This window comes from Argentina silus, assembly GCF_951799395.1.
Source record: "Argentina silus genome assembly, chromosome: 6".
NCBI classification, from domain to species: Eukaryota; Metazoa; Chordata; class Actinopteri; order Argentiniformes; family Argentinidae; genus Argentina; species Argentina silus.
Genome location: NC_139660.1, coordinates 22038817 through 22058015, shown reverse-complemented (window position 1 = coordinate 22058015; position 19199 = coordinate 22038817). Strand labels below are relative to the sequence as shown.

Sequence of the window (19199 nt, the reverse complement as noted above, 5' to 3'; positions counted from 1 at the left end):
TCACTATTAAATGATATTATATACAGAGTTAAGCTCATGGTAAATCTCAAATATGATTAAATAAATACATGGCAATGTCTCCAGTCCATAATAACATCATACTATAAAGTCAACTCATTAAAAATTCAAACCTAAAACCACATGCCCTCCGCCGCCTGCAAAGTATGCCCCTGGCTCGGAGGCCCCATCGAAGCAGGGCGGGGCTCCGTGATTGGTGGCTGGGGGGCCAACCAGGACATTGTTCACCTTGAAATTGCTAATGCAGCCAATCACGCTCTTTCTGGGAATCAATCGGCTCTATGAGAGAGGCAGATAAGCAAACATTTCAAACAAAGGACTACTGTATGGCCAGGATGACAGCTGATGGATGCTGTTTCTCTCACAATATACTGTCAATATGCACCAGACACAAGCAAACCTTAATACACTCAACCATGACTTTATGAGATCTTGAGGGTGTTAAAAATTGAAACATCTAGCCATAACATTGAGTTGGGAATGGTTATTACAATTAGCCAACATTGTACCACCTGTTACAATATAATTAAATTCTATTCTATTCTACCCTGTTTTGTATTCTTTTTTTCTTTATTAGGATCCACATTAGCCGTGGATCCTAATCCACTTGTCATTGCTGAAGACATTACAGACAATGGACACAATGTATGTATGCACACCTGAGTTCCAGAGGTACTGAGAGACATGTCACTGCCCAGGTAGACGGGATTCTGCAGGTCCAACTCCTTGACGTGGGAACGTTGACCATCTGTCACACGGAAACCATCTATGAGCAGGTGGAAGGTGTTCTTCTCCACACTGAACTCTACCTGTACACACACGCACGCGCGCACACACACACACACACACACACACACACACACACACACACACACATACACATACACACACACACACACACACACACACACACACACACACACACACACACACACACACACACACACACACACACACACACACACAGACAGGAAGTTAGTCCGCCTTGTTCATAACATGTTGTTATGTTCATGTATCCATGAAAAAAATTTGTATCAATGTATCATAATATCAATTCATACAGTATCTCCAGATTATTGTGGACCCCAGGAACAGTAGCTGTTGCTAATGGGGATAGAAATAAACAAGGGCAGCATTCCCTCTTGTGTGTATCTAGGTTGAGTGAGTGACCTCCGTCCAGTTTGCCGGAAATTTGGTGTTGATAATAGGGTCAGACTGCTGGAGTATCAGGGTCAGACTGCTGCCTACAGGGTGTGATGCAGCCTTAATGAGAGCTTACTGTGTGCCATGTCCCGTCGTTGCTCCTCTTCTTGTGGTGGAGGACCCTGTCCTGCCCCAGCGAGAGCTTCATCTTGCCGTTGGCCATATACAGAGCCACGCGGGAGACGTCTCCTCTCCCTGCCACATGGAGCAGCAGCCCGTCAGAGGACCTGGTTCTGATCTGGATGGAAAAGTGAAGCCTAGAAGGGCAGAGAAACAACCACCGATGGATAGAGAAACAGGACAATACGATTGGTCTGTTTTTTATTGATTTTTATGAAGGATAGATTACACAGAGAGAGAGAGAGTACACAGTCGTGTCTGAGTGCAAAACGAGAGAACCAAGACGTTATTGGAAGAGAATATGTCCTGATTGACTAAATAACAGTTCAATATACAGCACAATACAAATGTTATTCTAATAGAGCGGTTGACAGTAAGAACTACTCGTTCCTTGGTTCCAAACTCTAGGAGAATCATTTTAAATGTGATGTTCTATAGTGTGAAGAACTAGTATCTATTTGGTTCTCTGTATTACCTGTGACGGAGTTCCTCAGGGGCGATGTTGTAACTGAGTAGACTGGTTGCCCCTGTAAGCTGGTAGGCCTCATCCTGCGCTGTTGGCAGTCTGCACCCAGAAGGCACAGCGGCATTCTGAGCTCCCTATAAAAGAATAATAATATATGCCATTTAGCTGACGCTTTTATCCAAAGCGACTTACATTGCAGTGAGCGCATACATTTTTCATACATTTTGTGCATACATTCTTCACCAAGAGGAGAGAGAGAGAGAGAGAGAGAGAGAGAGAGAGAGAGAGAGAGAGAGAGAGAGAGAGAGAGAGAGAGAGAGAGAGAGAGAGAGAGAGTGGAGTAGTACTTTATTAATCCCCAAGGGGCCATTTTTGTCATTTTAAAAACACAGTAAACAAACAATCAACACTAGACAATGCAGTGCATCAGCTATTAAGTGCAAAACCACAAAAAGTGCAGAATAAATCTTGAATAAGATTTCCTGTATATACAGTACATTTAGAAAATATATTCTCATGAGAGATTGATGTTGAATAAACAGGTTTACAGTTAGACATAAATAGTAGTCATGGGAAAATCATTTTTCAGCTGTGTTTGATGTGCAACACAACCGCAAATGATATCCATGACATCAGTGTATGCTATTTTTCCCCCTGTTCTCTCTCTCTCTCATCACTATCACAGAGTTAAGCTCATGGTAAATCAAATTCACATAACCCTGTTTAGGACCTTATGGGTACTATTTATATATTCATATATTGAGCGAGAGAGAGAGAGAGAGAGAGAGCGAGAGAGAGACAGAGAGAGAGAGAGAGAGAGAGAGAGAGAGAGAGAGAGAGAGAGAGAGAGAGAATGAACAGTCACTATTACATTGCATTATATTGTGAGATGTTTTTTTTATTTTTTTTTCTCACCCTAGGACATTAACACTCACAGTTTGGGGTTTTCTCTGTCTTTGTTGAAGGGCTGCTGGCGTCGTCTTGGCCAGAGGAGGGCGCTCTAGACTGCACATACCCAGCATCACGTCTCCCTTCTGTGTGAATGAGCTTAGGTCTGCAGGTATGAAGCTCTCCTCAGGCCTGCGTCAGATACAATGACAGAAACCACAACGACAGTTGATCAAATATAGCTGAAAACATAATGAATAAGACAACACACTGACTGTAGAAAAAGCTCACTTTATAGGAATAACTATATAGGAAACGTGTGGGTTTTTTTGTGTTTTATAATAGGAGCATTTGAGTCAGACCTCCTGATGTGAAGGTTTGCCAGGCAGCCCCTGAAGGTCTCTCCTCCTAAGACAAACTCCTGTCCACTGGGCTTGGTGTATGTGTAGGGCTGAAACTGGCCGATGTCATCATTATCAACCCTCAACTCCAATCTGGGGAAATAACAGAGGTTTGTGACGTGTGAGCGTGTGTGTGTGTGTGTGTGTGTGTGTGTGTGTGTGTGTGTGTGTGTGTGTGTGTGTGTGTGTGTGTATGTGTGTGTGTGTGTGTGTGTGTGTGTGTGTGTGTGTGTGTGTGTGTGTGTGTGTGAGTGAGACGTGCGTCACGTAAATGTACACTTTATCAGAAATATAAACGGTATAACTTGGTAAACAACATCTTACTTTGTGCCATTCTTTAATGCAGTTAAGTAGTGCCATCTTCCATCATCGTACATGTCGTTAGACTTCAAGGCGTTGTTATTCAAATTAAACACCACATAGCCACCAACCAGCGAGAGCTGAAATCCATGGTTCTGAAAGATGAACAAAAAGAAGGTTTTTGAATGAATGAATTCAAAAATGAATGAGAATGATTCAATGACAATGACAATGAACAACACATGAAATGACGCTGATATTACACTGTTTTATTAAATTTGATAACTTATCTGACTCTTGCGAATTCAAAGTTTAATGTCACGTGTGCTGGGAGTGCATAGTGTGTCATCACTTCCTTTAAGGTTAATATCTGACTAATAGAGAGAGAGAGAGAGAGAGAGAGAGAGAGAGAGAGAGAGAGAGAGCAGCCTCTGCATCAGGCCCTGGTTCTTCAACCAACTGCCTAGAGGTGTGCAAATATCACAGATGTGTGTAACTAGGACACATGTAACTGTCATTAGGACAGCTGTTTTTAGTTCTGATGTTTGGGTTTCTATATGTAACTGTTGTACTGTATGTGTGTCCATCGTTTGTTCAATGTTCTGTCTGTGCATGTAAGTTGTTTTGTCTGAAACTTTGTTCCCCCTGCTGCTGTTGAAATAGGTGTCTCTTAAAAAATAGATTTTTATCTCAATGAGACTAACCTGTATAAATAAAGATTAAATAAATAAATTAAATAAAAAGGACTGACCTCTTGGCTGGTTCTGAGAAGAACTCCCCGACTCTCGGTGGTCCTAAAGCCAAGGGACACCATGGCCACTGGGCTGGACCAGAAATCCTGTGGGTCCACTGAAAGAGAGCCACCAGGGTGGAAAGCAGCTTCACGAACACCCTGAAAGTAAACATATTACAAGAACATTAAAGCAAGTGAGATTTAAAATTGAAAATGGATCCATGACTATGCTTTTGCTTTTTTCCCTTCAACAACATGGTAGTGATGTATATAATGAACACACACAGTACAGTAGGCCTACACTAATTGTGTGACTTTCATAATTCCTCCTCCACGTTAAGCTTTCCGAAATGGATTTGTCATTTGTGAGAGGCTGTTTACCAATAGAGTGGTTAGACATCCAACCCTGACACCAACTGTCTTGTTAAACTTAACGGACGAAGCGTCTGCGGTCACGTGATCCACGCATCCTCTCAAAGGCGGCGCTGTGATGTTATATCTGAATGGATAAAAGGGGTGTTATGGATGATCGATAAAACAGCAACATTCCAATCAGACCTGGGTTCAAAAAGTATATGAAATCATGCTCTATTGAGTTTGTCGAGCATAATGAAAGCAATGGAATATTCCCAAAAGTGCAAACCCTGTCCATCTGGCTCTCCAGACAGGCTCAAGTAAACAATCTAAGTATTCAAATACTTTTTAACCCAGTCTATCACTGTATGTCATATTGTCTGTGTTGTTACCTTTCCCTCAAATTAGTTGGTAGGCCCCCAATGTAGTAATTCTTGAAGTTTGCGTTCCCGGAATTTATTGAGATTTGCTCTCCTCCAATGTACACTTCAAATGTGTCATCCATGACAATAGCAAACTGAGTATCCTGGGAAAGAAGGGTTAGGGGTATTCCTTAAGGTTCATTGATACCCAAATGGAATGCCAAACGGCGGCTTACAAATTAGAATGGGTTTAGATATCAAGACAAATGTTATACTGAGATGGAAATTCTCCCATACTTTGCATATGCTGGATGAAACTAAGCATTCCTGGGTGACCTGTGTACTTAAGTCACTAATATCATCTTACAGAGAGTGACACTTTTCCAGGGCTCTGAGATTTGAGGACTTGATTGCCTTGTCTTCCATGCAGCACAAGATAGCCTCTCTCCATAGTAACGCTGTAGTACGAATCCTGTGAGGTAAACAACAACAGCAACAAGCAAGTCAATGGAGCAACATATTGAAGAAGTAGAAGAAGAAGAACAGCTTTATATAAATCAAGCATTCAATCTCAAAAACTGTACTCCATCTGTAAGTGTTCAACATTCAATACATGCATACTTGGTGCTTGGTTGATTGTACTCCTAAAAATCTAAACCAAATCTAGACCAAATTCATCTACATTCATGTGCTACACTAGTTATTCAACGGTTGCTACTTGTGAGTGAGAACATAATCCTATTCTACTTGATATCAGTAATATCAATACCTCATTTCCAATGTAGAACAAGAATGCATTCTCCTCTCGGCTGTTGGTGTGGAATTTGAACAATCTTCTCTTTTCCTTGTCAGGGTTTATTATGACTGCCATGCGGTAACCAGTTCCTTGAAAATAATCTGGTAGTTTTGACTGGGTATCCCTAAAAAGAGGACAGAATTTCAATGAGACGTTTTCACGCTTTGAAGAAAATCCTTATAAGTATCTAATGTTCAGGTCTGTCCATGGTACAGGGCATAATTCAGTTTATAAAGTTGGCAAAATGTTCAAAGCCTCAATTCACTATCACCAGCATTTCTCCAAGAACAACCCACTGTGTATATTTTCATCTACAGATGCTAAACAAACAAAGAAATAAAGGTGTTGGCCACCATTTTGGTCTTTGTTCCTTTAGATATGTCTGGTTATTAGCTATGTTGACAGCATGCTTGTAGTTGTACAGACAGATGTATTTGTCATTGATAGAGGAGAGTATCATGGATCCATGGAACTTAGGGTAGCGCAGCTTCACTGGAGGCTAAGGAGGGAAAGCAGAAGGGCGTTATGAATAAACACACATCATGATTAGAGTATACCCCACCTGTTCATATTTGCTTATTTTTCAGTTTATTGTTAAAGCAGAGGTCTCTCAGAACAGAAGCCTTCTCAGGATTTTTTTTGCCTCTCTTGCTACTTATTAATTTCTCTATATGTACAGTCATGGCCAAAAATCAGATAATGCAACACTTCTCCGAGAAAATTGTTGCAATTCCAAATGCTTGGGTATTCACATGTTTATTTATTTTGTTTGCATTTGTGGTGCCAATATTTTTGGCCATGACTGTATATTTCCCTTTTAGTTTTCTTCAGCACTGTTTTTTATGTGTGTAAATAAAATATATAAATAATAAAGACAAATGATAATAAATAGGCATGCGATTACAGTGAAGCCATCAGGATAGCCGCCCACGTAGAAGACCACATTGTCCGGATCCAGGTTGAGAAGGCTGACTGCTGTGTTCGGTAAGTACGTCTTTGTAGGGAAACTGACAGGTGTCGTTGATGTAAAGTTCTGAATGAGAATGACTTCAGCATCTTGATAAACTCTGGAGAAATAAAAGAGAGAGATTTTAAACATCAAAACTGCAAAGAACATTAAAAACATGTTCCATTGTTTCCATCTGATCTGGGGCATCTTCATATTAGCAACGTATTGAAGGAACAAATACCTAAATCCATTATTTTTATGTTGTCTTGTGTTTGATGAGCATGAACTTATAGCTAGAATATAATGCATCTAAAAGCAGAATATAATGCATCTCAAAGCAGTTAATCCAGTGGAGACAGGGCAACTAAAGACCAAGGTTAACCGAGAGGATCAAATTTAAAATGTTACTGTCTTCAAGTGTTAATGTACCAAGTTTCATGCTTGTATCATAAAGTGCACAATTATTTCATGCCTCTTGCTGTACCTTTGAAAAAGGACTTTATCGAAATCAGTGGTTTCGGTTTCGGTTATGTGGCTCGACTCCACCTCATGGACGATGCCACCCAGCTTGTACACACAGAGGAGTACGTTCTTCCTAACAGCCATTCCTATATAATCACCAGATGCCTGGGTGAGAAAGGGACAAACCACAAATGGCATTGAACACAGATACTGTGTGTGCACTATATCAAAGCAATGGTCAACTGTTTTTCTGAAGTTCCAATAGCAATACAAAGACAGTTGTTAATTGGAGGAATCCATTGAGAATTGAAGATACCACAACTCTCTACAATAAGTTCTATTACAAATCCATTCAGAGAGAACTTGTATTATATACCCTAATGGTCCACTCACATCCTTGTTGCCAAGATAGAGTATGAAGAGGTTGGCGTCATCGTTTGTGTGTTGTCGTCGCTGGCGGCCCTTGCTGGGGGAGCTGCTGGTTGGGTGGCGGTTGAGGAGCAAGTCAATGGCTGTAAAGGCCTTCACCTCCAGGTTGGTGGGGGGGCGGAGCTCAACGTGGCCCTTCCCATTGAATATCAAGCCCATAGAGAGCTGGGGAGACATGCCAAGAGACACGAAATGGACACTTAATATGACACAGACAAAGATACACACAGGCAGAGAAACAGACAGGTTAAGAGTCAGAAGAGTCCGAAAAACACTGTTGTACTTGGAGTAATAAGGTTTGTCATGTCATGTTTCACCCTGTTGACAAAGTCTCTGGTCTCCTCTATGATGTCCTTGATTCTCTTGACGCTCTCTGACATGTTGGCACTAGGTGGCGTCTGGGAGCTCAGGTCCTGAAGACTATCTTCCAAAGTAGGCCATGTCGTGTTCAAGCTTCTTACTGTACCAGTCAAAGAAGATAAAGAGCTTTTGAATTGAAAAAGTCAAGAGGCAAAATTAGAGGTACATTTCACTCTGTACTGAGATATGAATACTCACATGCCTTGTCTGCCTCATTTAAGATATTGCTGATATTTGGACCGATATTAGACAGGCTAATGTTGTCCACCTCTTGGCTGATATTATTTAGTCTGTCTGTTACGGTATTGACTGTGTCATTGGCAGCAGTGGCAGCATTCTTGGCAGAGTCAAGCACGGTTACTATGTCATCTGAAACCAAAATAAATCATGTCTGTGAACTGTGAAAGTATGGCCATGACGTGACAAAGAATGCAGAATCTGTCCTGGACACGTCTCTGGGTTTGCCTCAAAAGTTCATATGATTTCAGGACATTATCAAATACATAACCATAATCTCGAAGTTATTAATGTATCCAGTCTACCAACCTCTTTGAATGTTTTTAAGATCCTCCTTAACAGCAAGAGCATCATTTCTCAGCTTTTCACCCTTCTTCTTTGTCTGATCGACACGTCTCTTGTGGGAGGCAACTATTTCTGAGGCCTCTGTGTGAAACAGAGAAGTTTACATGAGGCTACTTGAAAAGTTATCATATACTGTTATCATATACTATATAATTAAGCAGATGCTTTTATCCAAAGCGACTTAGAGTAGAGTGAATGCATACAACTTATCTTGTTACATATAATTGTTGTAATTATAACATATATTGTTGCAAGAGGATTTGAACCCACTACCTAAGCAATACTATCCCCTATACTCAACCAACTGCGCCCCATAGGACCCCCCACCTAATTCTGTGCAGGAGATGAGAGGAATATCATAAGACACTGGGGACAATCAAAAGGAGAGACTGGAATGCCAGGTATGTTCTTTGAGTGCCTAATGTAAAGTATGCTTTGGCCACAGGTGCAAAGTGCAAAGCTTTTTTCAACAACATAAAGATAAACATAGTAGCAATTTGTGTGGGCGATAACTAGTGAAAATACCACAGCGTTGAAGCCTGTGCTCAGGTGGGTGGAGTAGTAATAATAGAGGCACTTCGTGACAAAGAGCAGGTCAAGGGCCATCAAGATTCTGGCCTTGAAAATAGCACAAATATTTCAGACACACCCCACAGCGCCACCACCAGTGCCCTCTGCCAGTGCCAACACGTTTTTTTACGCCGTTAAAATATAGCCCATCATGTTACTTTTTAGTGTCATTTAAAAAGCAATGACAATTCTTTTACTATGAAGATGGACTAAGGTGTACACACCTTTAAGGTCATCATTTGCTTTCACGGCTTCTGTCAGTAAGCTGCTTGCATTGTCCTTTAGTTCTTCGGCCCTCTTCGTCAGACCTTCCTGCTCCACATCCTGAAATATATCGAGGGAATGGGAGGAATGGGAAACAATCATAAAAAAAGTATCTTCAATAGCTCTATTATTAATCTCAACTAATAATAATCAAAAGTGCATAGTGGTTGTAGTAGCAAGAGTATACACATTTAACGCTTGGTCAGCAGCTTGTTTGGATTGGTTTGCTGCCATCTCTGCCTCTAGAATGGCGTTGATGATGTTGCGGTGGGCTCCCATGCCCCCCACTGGACTCAGCAGGTCAGAGCTGTTGGTGACATTTTGCACTGCCCTACAATAACAAAACATACGGGTGCTCACAGTAGCCCCATATACAACATTGCTTGTGCTCTCACATAAGAGTACAATAGACACAGAAAACACTCATAATACTCATAAATACATGTATGTGTGTATATAGCATTTACATATATAGCACACATGCACGCAATCATGCACGCACACGCACACGCATTCACACACGCACACACACACACACACGCACACACACACACACACACACACACACGCGCACACATACGCACGCACACACACACACACACACACACACACACACACACACACACACACACACACACACAAACTGTCTACCCACACTTGAAATTCCATTGCCAGCCTGTTCAGCTCCAGTGCATGCTCCTCAGCTCTGACAACAATGTCCTCTGTTTTAGAGATATCATTCAGCTTCTCGGTGAGATTCTGCTTAGCCTGGTTGATCTGGGCTGCAAGGTGTTCATATTCCTGTGAGATTAGCATAAAAGTTACAGAGTAGCTCATTCATTACAACAGAAATACAAATCAAGGTTTTTGATTCACCTGCTTTACAATTTCCTGTCATAGGGATATGATAGAAACCAAAGTCAAACACACAAGTTAGTGTGAAAGAAGCTGTATAACAAACACAGCCTGATAACAGTACACTCTTAGAAAAAAGGTGCTACCTAAAACTATAAAGGGTTAATAAAGGGTTCTTCAGCTGTCCCTGTGGGAGAACCCTTTGAAGAACCCTTTTGGGTTCAAACGGTTCTAAATGGAACCCAAAAGGTTTCTTTGTGGAACCCATAGGGGTTCTTCATGAGGTTCTACCACTGGGACAGCTGAGTAACCCTTTTAGAACCCTTTTTTCAAAGAGTGTATTCTCTCATTATACCTCTTTGCTCTCCTTCAGCATCCCCAAAAGTTCTGTCATATTTGTCAGCTGATCTTTGGTCATTTCAACCACAGGAAGGATTGCATCTCTCTGGATTTCCAGTTCATCTATAAATTGCTGGTGGAGGAGAGAACAGTGATTATCATGAGAAGTAAGACACTGAATATTCATATAAGCCATGATTTGGTATTTGTATCGCACTCGTCCCAAAAACATTGTTGAGTGGTATGCACTGTATCTGAGTGTTAGTCTGACATTACCAGCAGGTCTCTCAGGGAAGCATCACTATGCAGATTGAGGCCGCGTGTCCTGTCCACTATGACCTCTGCCTCTGACACGACCTCCGCCAGGTCTCTCAGCGCAGAGCCTGACGTCATCAGAGATCCTGCCGTCTCATTGGCTATAGCCTGGTTGGCATCCAGCGGAACGGCCATGTCGTTCCTGATGAAGTCCAAGACTGAGAGGGGCAAGCAGATCAGACACTGTGACTTGTGACATAACACACATAATAATGAAGTCAGGGCTGCGTTATATTCTGAGTTAAAGGGATAGTTCACCCAAATGAAAGAGTGTTCAATGCGGTGTAACATGGTAAGAGTTGAAGCTCTTACGTTTGTGTGCCTCCTCTTGCTCCATGGTAGCCTCCTGCTTCTGAGGGGTGCAGCCACGCTTTCTCATCTCCTGCATCATGCGTGCCAGCCTCCGGAGCAGCTTCTGGGCAGTGACACTGCCCTCCACTGTAGGCTTCATCCCACTCTGCTGCTTCAGGAGCTCTGGGGGACCAAGTGGTCGAGATAGATTATCACTATAACACAGATTTTTGTTGATGTCATAATTTATTTGAGTAGGGACAGATGCAATCAAATAATTCGACACATTGAATTAACAACAGTCCGATGCATCAGAATACTCATTTCCAGTGTTTGTCCCTTGATAGGCGTTACAATAGATCATCATAATACTGTAGCACTGCAAAAGAGTTGCTAACTTTTCAAAGGTACAACTGTTGTTCTGTTTTACCTTGTATTTTCATAAAGAGATCTTGAGCTTCAGAAACAAGATCTCCAGCCCTCTGATGGGTTTGAGTCACTCTCTCCAAGACGTTTTCGGAATTGGAGAAGGTTTTATTTGCCTGTAGATAGAATAAAACCCTAGGTACAGTATGTACGAATTCTGTACAGTATTTCCGGTAAAATGTCTACAGTGGAACAGTCTGGAAACACTGTCTATGCTGAGTTTGAGCAGAAGAACAGTTATTGACATCCGATCATGAATGCAGCAGCATCAGGCTTCAGGCACCTTGTCTTTCAGCAGTCTCATATCCTCTTTGACACTCTGTACATCTGCCTTAAGCTGCTCCACCTTGGGACCCTGAGCATTCACAGCACTGCTGTACCTTCCAACCAGACCCTGCCAGAGAAAAACAGAGGTGACATTACTCTTCTTGTGACACTAAATAAAGTTACTACACAGGCAGGCTATAGGGACAACTTAAAGGGTTATTTTCCTCAAAAACCATTTCCTATATAACCAGTCAGTCTTTTTAACATGCTAAATTAGCTACCATTGACCTCCATTGTTTTTTGGTTAAAAAAATGCTAACCGTTAGTGGTTAGTGACAGTGCAGAACCAGAACCAAAGTGTGGATTGAATTCTGTCCTTGTCCATAGACTCCTTTCAGGGTAAGGAACCAAATATGTGATTATGTAATTTCGGTGAACTATCTCTTTCATGACAACATACACAGACATCTATTGAGGATCACTGAAACGTTGATACCTTGGTTTTAGCAATGGCGTCCTCCAACATCTTGAGTCTGGTGAGTGAGATGGTCCTGTGACTGGTGTTCTGGAGTTCCTGCCTCAGTGATTCCAGCTCATCATCCATCCTCTCCAAATCGCTCAGTAAGACCTCAGTACAGCTATCACACTCTGGCCACACAGAGAAGAGGAGCAGATCATCTAGTAAGGTCTACTCTACATAGACATTGATGCTGATGACAGACCAGTAGAAAGCTTGCAAGCAGATACCACAAGCTCAGGCTACTGTTAAAGTGTACCCTACTGTAAGGGTAAAGTCGGTGAATGTGTACAAGGTGCTTAACCAACCATGGCAGGGGTCATCTATGCCGGAATCGCCAGGCCTCTTACACTCTAAAGCAGGCATAGGAAACATACAATGAGCAACAGAGAGAGAACATCTACAGAATAAGACAAATAGTTATCAACATGACATTTCATGTGAATATTTAAGAATGATCATTGCAGCAATCTCGTCTCCAGATCTCTATGTTGTGTATCTTGATTCCTCAGCTTACCTCCTGTGTAAGAGTCACAGATGTTGGCGTTGCCATCACCACAGTTGCAAGGTTGGCAGCTGCCTCCATATATCATTGGGTTGCCATAGTACCCAGTAGCACACCTAGTGGATAAAAGGGGGAAGTATAAAGGAAAAAGGAAGACATTTGAGCGATGCACACATTGGTTTGTTGATTGTTCAATTTAATGTACATTTAAATCACAATTAAAACTGATTTGGACTGAATGTCAAGTGAGTGTTTGTTATAACAGTGTCAATGTTGTGACACCAGAATTAGGTATGTAAATGTCATTTAAATATGAGCTGGACCAGGATACCTTACCTCTCACATCTGGTCCCAGCGTAGCCGAGAATACACAAACATTCAACGTTGGCTACATCGATGTCCAAACAGGCCAAAGCAAAACTGGACAAAGAGGAAAAAAAACGTTTGAGCGCAGAATACTATTCAATAGTTTTCATCCACTATCCAATTCAAATACATGTGAATCTATACATGGGCCATGGTAGGCTACCTGGCACACTCAGAGCAGAGTGACTGCTGTAGTGGCCTCAAAGACGTTTGCTAGAAACCTGTCAATTCGTGCAACCAAGAGATTATAGAATCAACAGTAGGTTACAGATTGAAACTGACTTGTTGTCTATGAAGGGACATGGACACCCACGGCAGGTCCTCTGGGCAGCGTCGCCGTAATAACCTGCTTTGCATCGCTCACATTGATCCCCATCAGTGTTAAACTGACAGTTCTGGAACACAATGATTAGATGTCATGTAATCACACACACACATGTGTCACAAGTCAAGCTTGAGAGAGTAATATGTCTCTACTGTAATGTAATGTAATGTCTCTACTGAAATGTCTCTACTGAAATGTCTCTACTGAAATGTCTCTACTGAAATGCTGTCACAGCAAAATGCATCCGTCCAATCAGGGGTGGAGTCAGTACCATTTTAACTTATATCCTTTCAAACTGTTGGTCATCTAACTTGTAAGATAATAATAAGTGTGTGTGTATGCGTGTGTGCGTGTGTGCGTGTGAAAGGCTGAGACAGCGATGGAGAGAAAGAGAGACCCACCAGACATTTCCCTGTGTGTTCCTCACATTCATTGGACAGGCCATTACAACTACAGGGTCTACACTGGCCTCTCAGAGGCCCGGTCCGCTCTCTGTAGTATCCAGAACCACACTTCTGTATGGAGAGGGAAAGACTGAGCTAGAACTATCCCAATTTCAAATCATAGAAGAACAATAATGTCATATGATCCAACAAGATTCACCTGCTTATGAATCATGCATCTTCTATAATCTTACAACAGTTTAATCAATGAAAATTAAAATAACTTTTTGTATGGTTCAGACACATTCGGCTTGTAAAAATGTCATATTTAAGTGATTTTCTAAAATACAGGTTTCCAGGCACAATCATTGCTTATTTGAGTTGTAAATCCGGGTCTGTGTAGAACACTAAATCAACACACGAACAAAGAACAAAGGGCAACACTTGAGTCACCACCAGACAAACAAAGTGTCAAACTGAATAAAGTATGTGTGTGTGCACTTTGCTGTTGTCTGGACGTTTTGCTCTCTGATATTCTTGCTATGGCATAAGGAATTTCTCATACTAATACATCTAGTGACTGTACTCTTTTTAATATCCACTGGTAAAACTAGGAGAAGAATGCACACCATCAAAAGTAAAACAAATAAATAAAATGTAGTTAGAAAGTTTGGGAAATGACTTTTAGATCAGGGAGGCTGGTGGAGTAGAAATCGGAGGACGGGCTCATTGTAATGCATGGAATGGAATAAAGAATGGTATCACACATAACACAGGTAGATAGCACCATTCCTCATTACATTCCATGCAGTACAATGAGCCCGTCATCCGATGTCTTCCTCCACCAGCCTCCACGGTTGTAGATACCGTAGTCTACTGTAAGTAACCCAACAAAGCCTCACTCCAGAGATACTCTATAGAACTGTGTCACAGTACCTGGGTGATAGCTCCTGAAGCCTGGTCGTTGGAAGGATCACAGTACCTATTGTGGGTCTGAGGCCTCAGGTTCCCAGGGTGGAGCCGACGGCTCAACATGAGGTTGTCATAGCGACACCTGGGGTGCCTCGGTATTGGTCTCTGACCTTCCGTACAGGGACCAAACAAAGCACACCAGAGCAACAATGCCCAAACACTGTGAAACCAGCAAATATTCCTCTGCATCATTGTCTATATAAGACTGCTCCCTCACTGTCATCTGAGCTAGCCTAGCTGTGAGAGAAAGTCAAATATCTGCCTCTCCTCCTCCTCCTCCTGTAAAATAGGGTGCAGACGGCTCGACTACGCTGGTTAAAGACACACAGGTGAACCTACAGTATAAAGGAAAGGAAAGGAATGGGCAGTACAGTTTGGAGTGGGAGTGAGTATGGAGAGTGTTGCACATGTCGAGGTTCAAAGATCGACAAGGTGTGGTCGCGCACCTGAATGTTTTCAAAGCAGCAGCAAGGGGCATGGCATAACCTAGATAGCGTGTGTAATGTTTACCACATGTCATCAAAACATTACCCATTTCTGCCCTGGAAACAGGAAGTGTGGAAATGCAACGTTTTCAAACTTTGATGGCAGGCAGCCCATATAAATCTGAGTAATGAAGACAGCCATTGTTACTCATCGACGCAGCCATCGTGTTTGCAATGGTATCTCACAGTTGATGCATCCATGAATAAGCACATGTTTATGCTGACTCATGATATTTCAAATGAAATATCTTCACTGTGATAAAAGTAGATGTTACAATGACATTCCTAAGAGTCATTTGTCAACATTTTGTGAGAAAATCAAAGCCAATCTATGGCCTGGTGTTGCTTTCAGACTGATTTCCAGCAGAGCACCTGTTCCACTATTATGTCACCTCCTGTTGGCTGTTTAATGTCATTGCAGAAACCCCATTCCCTAATACACAGTAGTTTAAATGTACAACACAAACAACACACAAACAAACAATCTCTGTTAAGTGCCAATTACATTTTTATTCTTTATTCTGAATCACAATAGCACATTACACCTACATGTACAGTATCATCAACCCACACAGATACCCCAAAAAATGATATTCATTTAACATCTGGTAGCCTATCATACCAAGACGAAAAGGTGATCTAGTATTCTGTGTCTATAAGTCTATATTTGGTCTGGTTCATAGAATAGGGTACAGAGCATAGCTTGCGACACCACAAGTGTTGCTGCCATTGCGGACCATTCGCATGTAGCCACCCTCTCCCCATGCAGTGCCCCAACTGGGAAGGAAAAGAAAACAGGAACATAATCACATACTGTACTAGAATCTGGTAAACACAAGAAAGAGCTACATAGACCAACACAAAACAATGGTAAACAAGTATAAACAAAGAAAGCATCTAGGGGTCTTTATGAAGACCGACACAAAGGGGGCTATAGAAAGGACATTTACTAGTATTATTCTGGCCAAAAAGGTAAAACTAGGTCCCTTTTATACCACATGTGTTTGACCTACAGTACCTGTTTTTGATGAGCCAATAGTCTTGTCCTCCTTCAGAGCCATAGCCAACCAGTAGCACTGCATGACTGAGGTTGTTAGGGTTACACATCGGCTCCTGGTATATTCCTAGATTGGACAAATAATCAGCAACAACGCAAAATTGTCAAAAAGGACAAAAGCGTCATTGGAATTGGAATTTACAAACATGTCTACCACAACTACCAAAGTCGTAAATCAAGTAAGACAACTTCGAGAAGACATTTTTACAGTGAAGAGAAAACAACCGCCACAGAAAACAGACCTGAGCTGTAGAACATGAAGCTTGGGTTGTCTGCATCCACAGCTATTGTGATTGGGCCAATGATTGCCACGGCATCAGCTAGGGCCTGCTCGTCTCCCTTGGGTATGAACCTGTAATCAGTGATCTTGGCAACCGACTGACTGCTGTCATAGAAACAGGGTTGGGTGTCCTGGATAATAAGAGAAACATGGAAGTCAACTTCCTGATCATTATATGCCGTTTAGCAGATGTTTTTATCCAACGCGATTTTAAATAGAGGGAGTGCATACATTTTTTGTAGATATGATCCCCGTGGGAATTGCACTCACAACCTTAATGGTCATTTTTGAGAGGTCATCTTGTACCACTGTTTTCACTGATGGACATAGATGAGGCTGTATCCAGGCTGGTTATTCTTACCACTGATGTGTAGGGGTAGGTGTCTGAGGACTGCAACCCATTGTTGACCACATAATCGTAGGCATTAGCCATCCAGGCCCCACTGCAGCCATAGGTACCGTAAGGTTTGGAGCAGTCCAACAGGTTCTGCTCACTCAAAGATATCAACTGGCCTGTCTTCTTGAACATTTGTCCCTCGATGGCCCCCGTAGTGCTAAACGCCCAGCAGGATCCACAATATCCCTTTGAGGAGAAATGAACGGGCAGTTTGTCTGTAAAATAACTCTTTTTTGGTATTCAACCTTTATTTATCCAGGTTCGTCTCATTGAGATAAAAATCTATTTTACAAGAGAAATCTGGTCTTCATAACTTGCAATGAAATTCACCATCCAGACATTTCTAAGGAAACCCTCACCTGGTCCTTGACTTCAGTGACGTAACCCATGGCTCTGTAGTCGACGGTAACAGCCCCTAAATTCCGAGCACTGGCACGAAGCTTGCGGACAGACACATTCTTCCCTCTCCTCTTGGCGTTGCCATTGATCATAGCACCTTGCAAACGCTTGTATTCTTGCCTTGTCTACACATAGAGGAGAGAACATGCAACTCACTGTTTTTAAATGAAATTCTATTAATACTATCAGTTTCAGTGGACCAAAGTTATTCACACAATGCTTGGGCCCATTTCTGCTTCAGAAATGAGAACAGAACATAATAGGATTTCACAATGCTGTGAATTGAAATCGCTCAAAATTGAACAAAGTAGGTCGCTTGAAATAGTACCACAATGGTCTATATAACATCTGATGCTGCTGAACCCACCAGGTCTCCATATCTGTTCATAGACATGGTGAACATCTTTGTCCCTCTGAGAAAACCTTGGTTGTTCTCCTCAATCACCTTCACGTTGTTCTCCCAAATGGTCTTCCTCTCAAAGTCTTCCCGCTACGTGAAAGCACACGACAAACAAACAAATCCATGGTTGGTGGCTACATGTGAAGGCAGGTGTCTAGGTGGGATAATATGATATTTACTGTACAAATGCATATTCATTTGGATGAAAATGAGTGTTCGTACTGAATGTGTTTGCATTTGATAAACGAGTCTGTAAGCATGTATATAAGATGACGTTTCCATTCTAACCCCTTCGTCGTAGGACACACCGTTGCTCCTCTTCCATGTTAGCCACTCTGACGGCACCTGCACCACCTCATCTGACTCTGTAGCCACACGTGGAGGGTCACAGAGGAGGAAAGAGAGGAGCACGGCTCTCACCATACAGCCTGCCCATTGGCCTGGGGGGGGGGGTGAAGGATCACAATATACTGTATATTTACAGTATATACTCTATCTACATACAATTAGATTGTCTCCAGAACGTCATCTTTGGACAACGTATTGAGTTTGTCCTTGCGATAAGTTGCTATGCTGTTATTCTCCAGAGATTCCGTTGTTTTATCGTAATTTTGTTAGAATGACTTGAATTCTAAACTTTTGAGAAATGAGAAGTCATGAGAGCTACTCACCTGCTGGGATGTTGGGCTGTCTTGTCTTCATGGTCTGTGACTGACTCCACACTCTGGCAGTGACATGCCACCAGGCCTTCTTTTATTGCCTGTGATTGAGGGAGTGCTCCCACTGGGCATGTCTGAATCCCCATCATCTACAGCCCAGAGGGAGGGAACGACCTCTTTGGATACCGACACACAGACACACAGACACACAGACACACAGACACACAGACACACAAACAATGATTTCCAAAACTAATTCTAACCCTCTGAAATGACATTCATTTTCCCGGAGGCACTGATATTTACAGTTGTGCCTTTAAAAACTGCCCATCTAAAGTCCTGTCAATTACCAGCTTACAATTGAGCACATGGCCCTACCCTATCCATGCAATTATGTAGCCTACCCTGACATTTTGGTGTGATAGGCCTATAGCCCAAGTGGCTACATCACTACATTTCCACACAATCATCTTCTAGCAGCTATCCTATTAGGTGACTACTTCCTCGCTAGTGTATACTGTCAACATCGGCACATAAGAAATAATCCCCCCTTCCCCCCACATCCCATCTCCCTTTCGTCCAGCCAACTCCTTATGAAAGAAGATACGCAACTCAGCAACAACAAACATGCGCACGTCCCCCCTCCTCCCCTCCCTCCCCCCCCCCCTCCTCCCAGAAATCGAGTCAATCGACTCAGTGGACAG

General features: G+C 42.2%; 2 protein-coding genes and 1 long non-coding RNA gene across 3 annotated transcripts; all 3 read right to left on the bottom strand.

Annotated features, from left to right (window-relative positions):
* Window positions 1-117: 117 nt before the first annotated feature.
* LOC310806326 (laminin subunit alpha-3-like) lies at window positions 118-4573 on the bottom strand (the record flags this gene model as incomplete). Its single annotated transcript, XM_083672378.1, has 9 exons — window positions 4511-4573; window positions 4148-4288; window positions 3421-3551; window positions 3058-3189; window positions 2743-2887; window positions 1817-1941; window positions 1298-1478; window positions 678-827; window positions 118-297 (listed from the first exon to the last, which is right to left on the bottom strand). Exons 2-9 carry the CDS (start codon window positions 4208-4210, stop codon window positions 118-120), a joined length of 1107 nt encoding a protein of 368 aa, XP_083528504.1. The 5' UTR covers window positions 4211-4288; window positions 4511-4573.
* Window positions 4574-9960: 5387 nt separating this feature from the next.
* LOC310806094 lies at window positions 9961-10768 on the bottom strand. Its single transcript, XR_014554270.1, has 3 exons — window positions 10728-10768; window positions 10468-10584; window positions 9961-10058 (listed from the first exon to the last, which is right to left on the bottom strand). It is a non-coding gene; the product is annotated as an uncharacterized lncRNA (long non-coding RNA).
* Window positions 10769-15823: 5055 nt separating this feature from the next.
* On the bottom strand, window positions 15824-18537 carry cts12 (cathepsin 12). The gene is made up of 8 exons (XM_083672024.1): window positions 18508-18537; window positions 18125-18276; window positions 17804-17926; window positions 17397-17561; window positions 17002-17223; window positions 16603-16771; window positions 16322-16427; window positions 15824-16080 (listed from the first exon to the last, which is right to left on the bottom strand). The coding sequence occupies exons 2-8, from the start codon at window positions 18257-18259 to the stop codon at window positions 15981-15983; spliced, it is 1020 nt and encodes a 339-aa protein (XP_083528150.1). The 5' UTR covers window positions 18260-18276; window positions 18508-18537; the 3' UTR covers window positions 15824-15980.
* Between the last annotated feature and the right edge of the window lie 662 nt (window positions 18538-19199).

What these genes read in the sequence shown, in the direction of transcription:
- cts12 (XM_083672024.1), bottom strand. Translation starts at nt 18,259, where the DNA reads ATGGTGAGAGCCGTGCTCCTCTCTTTCCTCCTCTGTGACCCTCCACGT. An exon ending in GTGTGTCCTACGACGAAGGG is followed by an intron (nt 17,927 to 18,124) that starts GTTAGAATGGAA and finishes GCTTTCACGTAG; the next exon opens with CGGGAAGACTTTGAGAGGAA. An exon ending in CTTCATGTTCTACAGCTCAG is followed by an intron (nt 16,428 to 16,602) that starts GTCTGTTTTCTG and finishes TGTCCAATCTAG; the next exon opens with GAATATACCAGGAGCCGATG.